We start from the raw sequence: 14,733 nt of genomic DNA, 5'->3' as shown, positions 1-14,733 counted from the left end.
TTCTCCTCTCTTGGATTAATGTTTGTTATCCTCATTCCCTTTGGAATATCCTCACTATCACCACCACCCAGTAAATGCACCCCTACAACTAAAAATCAAGGAAACTTGCACCATCTCTAGGCTGAAATCGGCATCACAAGTTCACATCATTTTAAAAGACAAGCCAATGTAGCATTTCAGGTCCCAGTGTTAATTACACAGCTAGCTCACACTCACTGCCGGCAACCATGTGCACAGTAATAAATAATACCTACAGAGCAACGTCAATGTCACAGGCAAGATAATTGAACATGCCCGATTCATTTCTGCAAATGGAATCCATAACCTGTACACGCTAACATAAAAAAGCTGTATCTTCTTGCAAGCCAGTTTCAGACATGGTGGGTAAGACAGGATATCAGGCAGCTTGCTTAGCAGGTGTTTTTGCAAAATAATGCATTGCATGTATGGGTAATTCTGGAGAAAAATGTCTTCCTTTTCATAGTGTAATAATTAATGACAGTGCAAAACACGGGGCTTTGAAGGGTGAAAGCATCTCCAAATTGAAACGCATCCATACTGCAGCGCAGTATGTAATGCAAATGTATAAATTAGGTAAAGCTGTATTGCGGATGAAAAAATAAAATACTTAAAATGCTAATGAGATGTCAGCTACAGATTTTCAGCAATATCTTATGTAGACAAGGAGAAGACAATCACAACAAGCTCTGTATATACTGCACTGTTTGCAGGACAGTGTAACTCATACAACTTGTATTTTACATCTATATTCTACTTCTATGATACTACATAAACATTGTTATCATATATTTGACCACATGTGAAAATGCACTTTAAAAACATATAATAAAGGGGTTTTGTTTTTGTTTTTTTTCGCGGGAGTTTTTATCATTGAATTTAAACGACTTAGGGTTCTGTTTAAATGTCCTTAATATTATTTCAGAACGTGCCCTGTTAATAAACATTGCGGTACTTGTTGCGTTCTTGCTAGTTTTTTTTTTTTTTTTTTTTTTTTTAAATCAAATTGGCTTAAACTTGTATAAATAACGATTGTTTATTTTCACTTACATCAATAAAGATTGTCATTCCTTTCTTTAGTTCCAGTTGCGAGCTTGCTTCTTTTGAAAAAGTTTTTCCACTCTTCTCTTTGAGACAAATCCATTTTTTTCCACAAAAAAAGTTGTTTTTTTTTTAATTTAAAAAAATATAATGTTTTATATATATATACAAATAAATATTAATTTAGACGCTTCTGTCTGCAACAACAACAAAAAAAAGTCTTTCCACTGAAATCTGTAGTACGGAAGTCACACTACACATCCGAGTGATGCTATGCCTGAGCTGCTGCGCTTCTGTTCTGTGTAGATTCTGCTGCTGTTTGTGTTATGGTCTGTGCGCGGATGCCAATATCGTTGCTAACGGCGCTAGAGACTCAGATTCACCGACTCTCACAACAGATACAAAATTTGGTCAGCCATATACAGTATTCAACTCAATTCACAAAGTATTCAAAGGGAGTAACACGGACACTACACTGTTGTCAAAAGTAATGTTGAAAACTATGATTTGTGGGATTTTTACATGTAAAGCCCTTATTTCATATGGGTAGTTACTGTTGCCATCGTGATTCCCCATTAATTAGAACCTTATTGTTAAAAAAAATAACAATTTAAAAGCTGGGTCCACCGGGCTAGATCATGACACAAGTATGAAGAAACAGATTAACAAGTCCATCTCATAGTGGACCGCCATCACAAAGCGCTTTACAAGATAGTGAGGAACAATGTATAATACATTAAGTACAAGGCATAGTACATTAAATAAACAGTAAAAAAACAATGCAAATACATTAAATACAGGCATATTACAATGCAAATACATTAACTACAGGTATATTACATTAAATACAAGGCTAGGATGTGAATACTAAACATTGTGGATGCGTGTGTCATACAGAATCATACGAATAAGATATCAAGCTTAAAGAGCATTGAAAGCAATTGAGAACAAGTGGGTTTTGAGAATTTATTTGAAACGAGTGACTGTGGCAGCTTCACACACTAAAGCTTGGAAAGAGTTCCAGAGAGTCAGGGCCATGAAGCTAACAGAGTGCTTTTCGAGTGTGGTGTAATTTTGCTTGAGTATAACAAGCAAGTCAGAGGACCTCAGCTTGCGTATAGGGACATAGAGGGTCAGCAGGTTAAAGAGATACTCTGGACCTGTGTGATGAAGAGCTTTGTAGGTGAGCAGGAGAATTTTGAAAGTAATCCCTAACTTTACAGGTAGCCAATGTAGTTGGGTAAGACAGGGTAATGTGATCATGTTTTTTACATCTGGTAAGGAACCTAGTGGCAGCATCTTTAACCAGCAGCAATCAGTTTATGGTGCATGATGGAGAGAGAGAGAGTTGCAGTAGTTGAGTCGAGAGGAGATGAATGCATGACAGAGTATCTCTGCATCCGAGAGAGAAAGGTAGGGATGGACCTTTGAGATGTTTCGGAGGTGGTAGAAGGAGAATTTGACTACAGAGGAGATTTGGGCATCAAAGGAGAGGTTGATGTCAAGAAGTACACCAAGGCTTCGTACAGTGCGGGAAGGCAGCAGCTGACAGTTTCCAAGGTTCAAGGAAGCAATATTGAGATTCTTGACTTGAGTTTTCGATCCTACAGAAGAAGTTCACATTTGTTAGTGTGGAGCTGAAGAAAATTGGCAGACATCCAGGCCTCGATGTCCAACTATTTTGAGTGGTTCTTATAACAATTACTGTGTCTATGTTAAGTAATTTCTCCTGAGTAGAGGAGTTATCAGTATGTATTATGAGCTAGATCCGCAAAGTGTCTCTATAGCTGTTTATGACATGCAGCTAAAACAGAAGACCGCCTCCTGAGCGCATAGTTAAAGCACCTTAACACAAACGTGTCAAAATAAATAAATAAATAAATAAATAGAAATAAATCACAGTATTCAAGTAACTACAATAAGACCAAAACTCAGTTAACAGTCTAATTTGACTCTGGTTTTAGTCCTAATAATCAGTAATTCTAGGATACCACTCTATCATGTGTACAATTAAGAAATATTTAATATAAAACACTTCTATGGATGAAGAAAGCTCACAATGGAAACACGATACACTACCAACCAGGGCTCTATGTTTAGATTTTTAACTACTGGCCCCTCGGGCCACAGAGCTAGTGTTTTTACTGGCCCGGATTTTATATATATATATATATATATATATATATATATATATATATATATATATATATATATATATATATATAATGATGGTTTTTATTTTCAGTATGTTTCTAACTGTGTATGGTAACCAAAGAGAGCCCACGTCTCAAAAGAAAGTGGCTAAACGAAGCCTTTCAAATATGTTACTTCGGCCATGAAACATGTATATAGCAATTATATATAAGTATATTATTATATATTTTAACTCTGGACTGCAGTTCAATGTAAAACATCTACTGTTGACTTTCTGTGAATGGAGTAACGTCAACATTTGCACTGACCATTAAAAGTACAACCAGAGATCATTGTTTTGAATTATTTACAGGTTATTGAATAAACAAAGCAACTTGACTTCGATTCACCTGATGTCAGTACTTGATGGCTAGTTGTAATTAGTAATGTTAAACTATTGTAATGTTGGAATGTATTTTCTCTTTTGGCCAGGTTACAATATTTACACTAAGATTGTTATAAATATTATTTGTTAGAATTAAACAGATGCAAAATATTCAGGTTGCTATATGATAGGTGTTATTTTATTCTGAATACACGACAGCAAACATTATTATTTGGTGGTTTGCGCAATATTGTGCTACTATTGCTTTAATAAGAGATACGCACTGTGACGTTGCTGCTCATTGATTCAGTGTATTTTAATTCACTAAACAAAAGAAAACTTGTGCCTAAGGGAAATAGGGTAAAGAGCGAAGAAATCTCGTCTTGGACATTGTTTGAACACTGTGAACCCGGCTAAACTTTACCGGTTTACATTGTTATGTTGTCTGCTTGTGCACACGCATTTGCCTTTTACTCTTCGGAACGTAAGGTACCAGAGTTCGGGTAATCGTTGCACCATGTGTATTCAACTAGGAAACTATTCGAAATTCCCATCCCTAATCTTTATAATAAACACTATTAAAAACATATTCATAATACGAAATAACAATCCTATTTAGGAAGTCGTCGCTTGTGTCGCCTCTCCCAAGTCAGCACAATCTTGCTGAGTGATGCCAGCCAGTCCTGGAAAGATTCTGAACGGCATTTTTGACCTGAACACACCGGATCCCAAATCAAAAAGTTAGACAATTCGATTGCGTAGCTGGGTATCCATCGGGACATCTTGCTGTGAGACTGGATATGATGTAAACGAAATGTTGAATTCACAACAAATATTGATTTCAGCGCTTTCCTTTTGGCTTATTGGTGGCTTAGTTGTAGAAAACCCGATTTGTGAAAGATTTGTCACGGGAACGAGTACCAACACAGCACTTTAGTACGCAGTCTCAGATTCAGACTATACCACAAATATGACGCGCGTTGGAAAAGTTAGGGTTAGTTCGTAGTTATGTTTTTAAAAAATGGTTTGCAAATTAATTTTCAGCTTTTTGACAGTATGGCCCGTTTTCCTGGATTCATCAAACGGAAGCCATATGCACTATATATTATACTAGTTAAATGTAACCGGCCCAGTCGAGCCTGTGGTGCTTCATAACTACCAGCCAAACTGCGCTCTCTACTGGCTCCGTGCCACCGGGGTATGGTTAACGTCGAACCCTACCAACACATGCAAGCATGAAGCACATACAGCACAGTAGACCTATAGACACTCCTGGGATTCTGCTTCTGTCACTAGTATGCTACTGACATTCATTATCAGATAGCTTGGTGCACTTGTGATGTACAGAGAGGGCACATCTAAAAGGGAGTTCTACCATGTGAACTGGTTAGGACTGATTACACTATGTAACACAATTTCTGTTCCTGGGTAGTAAGTGTTATTTCCTAATTAACACTTTTATACTATAAAGTAATACAAAAATGACGACAAAAGAATTAGAAGTGAGTAGTTTTGCGAGATTTACGATTATACTGTAAATACAGTATAATCGTAAATCTCACAAAACTACTCACTTCTAAATCTTTTGTAGTCATTTTTGTATTACTTTAGTATAAATACATGTTAATTTGGATTCATATGTTGTTTTTTTCTGACTGTATGTGAACGAAAAGACACACATCTGCCCGTTTTCCAATTGAAAATAGTGATATTTTGAAATATCACTGTCCTGGTCACAAAAGCAAAGTTTGTTGGGAATAATGGCCATTTTCTATAATTTTGAGGCATAAGCAATTAGGAAATAACACTTACTACCCAGGAACAAAAAAAAAAACACGGCGTTACTGTTTCAGTCTGTGCTGGCTCAATAAATCCATCAAAAAAAAAAAAAAAAAAAAAAACCTTGGTAGTGCATTGTCCTAGAATGCTTCTACATTAGGGTATTTGTCACATTTTTATGAATGAAAATAATAACCAAAAATAGTTAACAAGATTATTACCTTATAAAATCCTGTTGACAGTATTAATTACTGTATCTCAAACCCACAATTTCAGAGCCAGCTCCTTTTTCTTTGTGTTATCATCAAAAACTGTTTTCTACAACCTTTTTCAAAAAGAATTGATGGATAAACTTGATAAGTCACAAACGTTTACATTTTTACAAAGTTGTATGTCGTTCTTAAGAAGTAGCAAGTAAAGAACAAATATCTATAGTACAATGTGTTAGAAGTTTGGTTCTTCGAGTTCTTTGAACGGTTAGGTTATAACTTATGCTGGCACAACTCACGACTCTTGGGTCAGTTAGCATGTGATTACCTGCAAGCACAATAATGTAAATCAGCTCCGGATTTTAAATACTTAGATCTTCAAGACAATTATGCAATAGTTCCCTCTAGTGGTGGTATTGCAAAGAAACAATTGAAGCAAGCAATACCATACTCTATGGGAAAACTGCAAATGTTCTGTTTTTAGAGAATAATCCAGTAATTGGCTCTATATCATAGGAAAATCTGTAACAACTTGAAGAAAGTAATAAGCCACCTTCTTGGTTTTTCATTGAATTTATAAAATCCTTGTATAACTAAATAACTAGGTCTCAGCATTTCCCATTTGGGAATCATTTCAGGATACAAGAAACAATAAAGCATTAAACTGTTATAAGGTCAGGGAGAACCTAAATTAGCTTTTAATTTTCTAGTGGTCTACTGGGCATTTTAAATTACTAACCACAGTCAGTTTAGATTGAAACCAATTTTACCCAGTTATTTCATATGCAGTTCTCAGATTTGAAAGGAAGCAAGGTTGTATCTTTGTTAAAAGTATTTCAGAGAAGAAGAATGCATAACAGAACTATTTACAGCCACAGACAAAAGTATTGGCACCCTACACTTAACATAAGATAATTCAAGAAAACGTTAACTACAAGCATTTAGTGAACATTAGTCACTAATTACTATAACAAAGATCAAAATACACACTTTCTGGTAGTATAACAAACAACCCTTATAAAGACAAAATTAAAATATTATATACTATATTATATATACACAATTTAAAATATTTTTTTTGTTCATGACAAAGGTATTGGCACCTTTATATTAAAAAGTCTGTAAAATATAACTAATTAAAAAATATATGAATTTATCTAAAATCATTACACCATAACTAAGCTGCATTATAAATGCAATGTCCAGAAAAATAGGTAATTATTTTGAATATCTGTTCAAGAACCTTTTGGCAAATTATAGGTATTGGTACGGGTACAACAGGCAGGAGAATCATCCCAACAGCTAAAAAATAATCCACGATTAACAGGCAAGGACTTAAAGAAAGATTTAGAAGCATCAGGCATAATAGTGGACAAAATAATTTTACAAAGGTATCTGAATACAGAAGAGTTGTATTCACGTAAACCTCGCTGCAGACCACTTTTAAAGAAAATTCATAAACCAAACCATCTCAAATTTGCCAAGAAATATGAAAAGGAACCTGAAGCATTCCTCAACAGAATTCTCTGGTCCAATGAGACCAAAACAAAACTTTTCCCCAAAAATGGACCACAGAATGTTTGGAGAATAAAAGTGAAAGCCTTCAATGAAAAAAACTGTATTATAGTTAAATATGGTGGACTGATCATGATACGGGGGTATTTTGGCAGTTCAGGGACTGGAGACATTCATGTGATTGAAGATCAGATGAATCCAGCAATGTATCAAAAGATTCTACAAAGTACAATGCCACCACCTGCTCGTAGGCTGATTGGCAGACAGTTTATTTTACAACACAATGACCCTAAGCATACAGCTAAGTCAACTCTGGAATTCTTGAAGAAAGCAAAGATAAAGATTCTGGACTGGCCTTTGCAATTGCCAGATCTCAATCCAATAGAAATGCTTTGGACTGATCTGAAAAAAAAACTGTAACCAAGCATCATGTACCTGATCTGTCTCAGCTGGAAAAAATATGCAAGACAGAATGGGCTCAGATTTCACCATCAAGATGTAACACTGTGTTTAAGAATTATCATAAATGTCTGAAAGCCATAATAAATGTAAAAGGACACATGAAATACTAAAGCGTACTTTTGTCATAAACTAATACTTTAAATAAAAAAATAAAAAAGTTTTTTGATCAAGATTATTTGTTAAATTGCTAGACATTGTGTATTTAGCTTTTTGTTGTGTTAAAAAATGGTTAAAGTTTACTAAATGCTTGTCCTAAATCTGTTCCCTTGAATTTTGGTATAAGCGTAGGGTGCCACTACTTTTGTCTGTGACTGTACTTAAATGAATACATTTCTAATGAACAAAAATATATGCAAATATTATCGTACAAAATCAGGTTTCTATTAAACTGCAGTCTAGCGCACAAACAGCTGTACGTAATCATGTCACAAGTTTTAAAAAAATGGTTATTGCATACTGCCCCCTTTCCAGCTGCAACTACCTTCTTTCTAACTGCTGATGCAGCTGCTTCTGTTGACAACAGAAGCAATGAAAATGGCCTGCTTCCCTAGTCCCAGTGACATTTATAAATTGTGAAATTGTGAAAAAAAAAAAAAGTTGTAATATAAACACATTGATGGTGCACATTAGAAATCGCTTAAAATGACGATTATAAAATGGTTAACAAACCTCCATGTTGATTGTTTTGTTTAGCCTCATTGTTAAATTGCTTGACAGAACCCAGAGGCTCAATACTACACGCATTGCGGAGCAAACTGACACACTTGTTGTCAAGTCACTTCACTGCAATCCCCACTTTTGCCGTGTCAAATCCTTGTCATCACCCAGTACGTTTTGATCTCACAGTGTCTTAATCTCACACAAATTAGTATGCAGTGTCTGGACCAGGTTAACAATCAAGGTGTTCATTCTGAACATTTTTTGAATTTAAGATACAGAGTTGTGCTTTCCTGACTTTCCCTAAATACATGTACTAATTACCCTCACAAAGAAAGAATCATGTAGATGCAAAAATTAGGGAGATAAAATATCTATTCTGACCAGAAGTAGTCAAAATGACTGTTATATATAAAACATATTATAACAATGAAATGTGGTATTATTTGTATTTATCGGGACTTGCCGATATGTATTGAAGTTTGATTATATCAGTCTGCATTCCTCAAGTGAGCGGTCTTCTGACATTTTTATTGTTTCATTGAGTGTCCTGATAACCCATTGTGACAAGCTGGCTTTAGTGGTGACGCCAGAAATTAACACACAGCACTGCGAGTGGAATGGTGAATGAAAGTGCTGCTGTGTGGTTTATTAAGCATGGAAAAATAATAGGTTTGAACAAACACAAAAAACACTTCGTAAAATAAAACTGCACAGCTGCCAAAACAAACAACAAAAAACAGACATACAAATGAGTGGATGAACAGACACAAACAAGTCTTGTGCTCGTTCTTCAACACGTGGTAGCAACTGTTATTACTTTATTTCTTTTAAATTGTTTTTACCAAATTGTTTGAATCCTGTACCTCCTTTACCTCAGTAAAAAGATGTTCCCCCGGGAGCACTACTGCGTAGTTGAAAAATAATGTTTTCCCATTAAATGGGCTACTCATGCCTTACGATATTACCTACCGGGCATTCATTCGATCTCGTCACGGACCACGCTCCACTCAAGTGGTTAAGCACCATGAAGGACAGCAATGCCTGGACAACTCGATGGTATCTGGCATTGGATCCCTTCATGTATCATTGAACAAAGAAGATTACGTGGCGACCTAATTCAAGCATTCAAAATTCTAAAAGGTATTGACAGTGTTGACCCAAGGGACTTTTTCAGCCTGAAAAAAGAAACAAGGACCAGGGGTCACAAATGGAGTTTAGAAAAAGGGGCATTCAGAACAGAAAATAGGAGACACTTTTTCACACAGAGAATTGTGAGGGTCTGGAATCAACTCCCCAGTAATGTTGTTGAAGCTGTCACCCTGGGATCCTTCAAGAAGCTGCTTGATGAGATTTGGGGATCAATAAGCCACTAACAACCAAACAAGCAAGATGGGCCGAATGGCCTCCTCTCGTTTGCAAACTTTCTTATGTTCTTATGTTCTTATATGATGCATCATACAGAGAAAGACCATCAAAATGTGAATTGTTTTTTTTCCCCAGGATGGGGATGTAAGACAAAAGTAGATTCAGCCAAGTGCTCCTTTGGCGCCACTCTGAGTGGTGGGATATGTGACAGAGAAAAAATTAATCTTGGTTATAAATCTCCCTCCCGACCTGTAAGGGCACTGTGTAAAGAGAACAGTGTGCCCCAGACTGGATGGTTTGGCAATGAATTCCAGGGAAAGGTGGAAGTCGGCCATCTAGAAAGGGGGTGGAGCCAGAGTGAACCAAGTCATCGCTCCAGATGGGAGGCGATGTGGCAGTTGCGGATTGGAAGAAAAGCGATTGCACTAACTAATCAAGGGGGCGTGGCTGAAGCTACAAAAAGGGATGTGGCAAAGCTAACTGTTCCTTTGTTATGATTACAAAAGAACTGCTGGAGGACTGTAGAGTAACTATGAGTGTTTCATGTTTGTTTGTTTTGTCATTTTAAATTGTACTTGTTTGTTCTTGTTAGACGGCTAACATGTACCGGGAGCTGTAGCTAAAGACCAGCACCAACTCAGACAGCACTGCACTACTGTTCACTAATAAATTGTATTTCACCACTTGCACATTAGCACTCACTCTGGACTTGTGATTGTGTTTGTGAACTGTGTGTGTTTATTATTTTGGGACTGAACCTCAAGGTTTCACTGTGCAGTACACATTGCTGTGTATAGCCAGGGATTATTATTTATGGTCGCCAAACGACCCAGATTATAAAAACAAATAAAGGATTGTATGGACTCTGAACTCTGTTGTCTGCAATCTTTTTAAGCATTGCATCACATCTTCACCTGCACACTGCAATCCACTTTGCCACAATACCTTATCATCTGTTCTTGCGATGCAGTGGCTCGATGTATACTTTAAGGCATCCAGCAGATCAATGGAGCCTATGGATGCAGCTATTGCTTAAAAAGGTATAGGGTTCATAAGGGTTTATCCATCTGATGACGCTGCAGTAAAAACCCATGACCATCTTATAGACTGTGGTGTGAGACAGCATTGCAAAACTGTCAATGACAACATTCCTGGAGCAGAGTTCTTTAATAGAGCTATAATAAAAGGAAAGATTTTCTGCACAGAAAATTACAGGAAAGGGCAAAAACATAATAACTAAACAGTTGAACTAAGACATGGGAATATTGGTCTTATAAAGTCAATAGTGCATCTAACACACTGCCAAGCAAATTTGTCTTTTGTCTTGCTACAGTTGTATGAAAGTGAGATTGCACATATTTTGGAGTGATGCTCAGCAGCAGCATCTCATATCAAATTAGTTGTACTGAGAGAGACAATGATTGCAGTAAAGCCATGTGATACTGCAAGGAAAGTTGTTAATATTGGAGAAATCGATAGAAATACAAATGCTAATGTCACATTGCAACCGAACAGTATTGAGCTTGATTAACACTTTGAGATACACTTAGTATTTCACACTTAGCAGAAAATTTTGCTGTGCTCAGAAAGTTAATAATGCCACCAGAATCATATTAATATCTTAATAAAACTTCTGTGTAAATAGAGAGGTAGCCAGTAGCAGTAAGAACATTAACTATTTTTTTGTTATTATATATGTGTGTGTGTGTGTGTGAGAGAGAGTATATTATACACTAGTGCCATTCATTATATCTTGTTTTGTTATGTGACTCTCCAAGGCAGATGGAATGAATTTATATTTCTAAATCTTATGGTAAGTACCATGTACAGTACTATGTGTAGGTTTTGTGATTGATGTCGAAGTTCAATGTGAAATAAATTATAATATGTTTACATATGTTTGGTTATTTTGTTTACCTTTTAACTTTATAACATATGTATGCACGTACATACGTATAAAAAAGAAAGCAAAAGAAGTTGCATTGCCATAAAAATGACGTAATCCAGTAAAATAATCCAATAAAATAACATAATCGAGTGGAATAATACAATTCCTGCATGATTACTTTAAATGAATTTAGAAGGCCTAGTACTGAATCCATTCAAATAGTTCTATTGGATATCAACCCTATTGGATATTAAATATCTTAAAAGGATCATTTTAGAAAATCCAGTAGAAACTAAAATAATTCAATAAATAGGAATAAAAAACAAAATAAAAATAAACTGTGAATGAGATTTGTTTTTTACTAATTTATATCAACACATCCTTATGAAACCTACTTTTTCTACAAATCGCCCGTTCAACCACACGGTTCAGCACCTTTTTAATCAAACAGTATTTAGTTGTTTTTTAACATATTCGGCATGTGTTACTATCAATCTGTTCTTTGTGATGTCTAAAATGAAAAAATCAAGTCATTGTCACTTACCTACAGAAAAGTTTATAAAAAAAGCAAGTAAAGATGTGCTGTTTTAGCCCTTACACACCAGACGCGACGCGATGAGCGACACGACAAAGCGACGCAAGAAAATCAGTAAAACCTCGGCTTTTCAATAGCGCTTTTCACACCAAAGGCGACATGACAAGTGACGTCACTGTGACACAAATCCCACGTGAGCAATGAAAAATAAATAGAAACTGATCCTATTTTTGTGAATTCGTTGAGCGGCAAATACACAACTGATCAATCGAAGAACAACTTCATGTCATTTGAGTTGAAATCAAGCCCTGGTTCACTTTGTGACGGAGTGCCCACCCCTTGTGTGTATTTAATTTTTTTATGTAGGTATTCATTTATTATTATTATTATTATTATAACAAAACACAAACGCGCTGCTTTTCACCCTCATCTTAATAAATAATCATGTCAGACGGCTTTCATCCGTCCACACATAAACACAATATATTTATATACTACGACTACCACTACCCTTCCGAGGTGCCTTCATGGCTGAAATTTGCGATGCGGCTAGCAGGACTTCGCGTCCCTCGTATGCTGCCGTTCTTTTCTCCCTTGCGACGGCTCTGGTACACGTTTCCCATAGCAATGTTTGGTGGCCATCTTCGAATTGCTAGTTTACCTATTGTAAACCTGGTTCCCTGAAAGAGAAGATGGCCACCAACTCGCTTCGATCAACATCACTTTTTGCTTTCAAAAGAGGGCGTTTCTTCCCCTGCCTGACGGTTAAGTACCCTCGGAAGGCGGGACTGAGAACGTCACTGGGGGAAAGGGGCCTATCGGCAGCTTTGCTATAGGAGCTCAGTAACACCTACCAATAGGCAGGAGTGTATCCCATAACAATGTTGGTGGCCATCTTCTCTTTCAGGGAACCAGGTTTACGGTAGGTAAACTAGCGTTCTGCTTTAGAGAACTGTAAGCTGCACATCCCATCCGCACAAGTTTTAAATGGGAGAGGCCAAGGTACCGTACGTTATAATGGCTAGTAAAGCTTTTGGGTTGAAACCATTTTTTTTCCCTGTGGGCAATTTTACCAGGAGTCACAGATATTTAATTACAGACTTTCCAGAGCACGCTGATGTGTCAAGAATGCAAGAATTGATTCTCGAATGTGCCATCTAGTGATTAAAACTGTTACATTTTTGTTGTTTTCTGCATTTAACAAGATGCGGTATGAACTGGAGACTCCAAAAGCTCGTTGTATTGATGGTGATGTTTATTCAAAGTGTTTTAAAAATAATATTTGGTCAACATTAGTTGCTATGTGAAATGGGGTTCACTATAATTTAAGTGCATGTTTTTTTAAAACAGAATTATCTTGTATTGTCACTTGTTTGTCATGCTCTCCCACTAGCGCTGCATTGTTTTCAGTTGAAGTGTTTTTTAATGAAGATTAATTTATAATAACATCCAAATAAATGTCAGTACATTTATTTATTCATTTGACACCCTAGCAGGGCCAGATTAAGAACTCACAGGGCCTTGGGCACAGATTAGATAAACTGACCTTTTGTTGAGCAGCTTCGAATGTAGTTAAGAGGCTGTTGCATTTCTACCGCATTTTCTTTCGTCTGCAGTTTCTCAACATTACCAGCTCCATGGGCCGCCTTGCTCCTCGTCATTTTAGTCAGCCACTTCACAGCTGTCTTGTAGAGGCTTGTCTTTTTTTTTTTTTGTAAAAACAAGCTAAAACTTTGGATTTTGTTGCACTAAAGCTGGTCGCGTATCATAAACACTTGAGCCATTTTAAAAAGAGGGGTGTGTCAAGTGTTATTACATAAAAATTGTGAACATTATATACTAGTCTTACAGTTATGTACACGTGATACCTCTGCATTCTAAGGCTCAGTAAATAAAACAAATGGAAGATGAAATATGTAAGATCATAATTATGGGGCCCCTAGTTTGCTGGGGGCCCTGGGCTTGGGCCCTGTAGGCCCGCCCCTTAATATAGCCCTGCCCCCAAGACAACGTAGTACACAAGTTACATGGTTTACAAGTTTCAAAATACATAATATATAACTAATTATATGTTACAGTATAATAAAATTACACAACTTATACCAGTTACAAATACAGGTTAATAAAAATTGGTTGTGTCTTCATTGTGTATGGTAAGCTTTTTCTGGAGAATTGATGCTTGGCTTATAGTAATACTAGGATGCAGACCTACTGAACTTATTTGGGCTTTACATCAGAGAGTCGTAGGTGAGGATTCCCCTAAATATTTTGGAAAAAATAAAACGGCGATTTGCTGATTTATCAAATTAACCATAACATAAATTAGCAAACTTACACAGTACAGAATAAATATCTTCCTGAACAAATGACCAAAATAATAAAGAACAAGAACGAAGATATAAAACTTGAAAAGAATAAAACATACCAAGCTGTTATGTACAGTGGAAAGAGAAAGGGCAGGGTCAAATCAAATATGTCCACGGTTCCCCAAGGAGATGAGGTAAGGGCTAACATTGCGGTTGAAAACGCGGGAGAATACAGCTCTGCAAACATCATGGCAGAGCCCTTTGAACTTACTGAACTTCCAGCTACTCCACCGAAAAGCCCCGCAACAAAAAAAGTGAAACTGGAAAACCGAAAGGATGCAAGCCTTGACATGGAACGTAATATAATTTTGACACTGAAACTGGTTAAACTAATCAACGAAAGAGCTGGTTGTCTGGAAAAGTTAATGGATGAGAAT

General features: G+C 36.4%; 1 protein-coding gene across 1 annotated transcript in view; it reads right to left on the bottom strand.

The window, feature by feature from the left end:
• The window catches only part of LOC121309140 (N-terminal EF-hand calcium-binding protein 1-like), a 90,766-nt gene extending 89,144 nt beyond the window's left edge, over nucleotides 1–1,622 (bottom strand). The window contains exons 1-2 of the mRNA XM_041242040.1: nucleotides 1,614–1,622; nucleotides 1,069–1,140 (exon numbers count right to left, since the gene is read on the bottom strand). Of these exons, the coding sequence (XP_041097974.1) occupies nucleotides 1,069–1,140; nucleotides 1,614–1,622 (81 nt within the window). The remainder of the gene's footprint in view (nucleotides 1–1,068; nucleotides 1,141–1,613) is intronic.
• Between the last annotated feature and the right edge of the window lie 13,111 nt (nucleotides 1,623–14,733).

This window comes from Polyodon spathula, chromosome 3 (genome assembly GCF_017654505.1).
Source record: "Polyodon spathula isolate WHYD16114869_AA chromosome 3, ASM1765450v1, whole genome shotgun sequence".
In the NCBI taxonomy this organism is placed as follows: domain Eukaryota; kingdom Metazoa; phylum Chordata; class Actinopteri; order Acipenseriformes; family Polyodontidae; genus Polyodon; species Polyodon spathula.
Note: the sequence above shows the minus strand (reverse complement) of the source record. Positions and strands in the feature narration are given on the sequence as shown.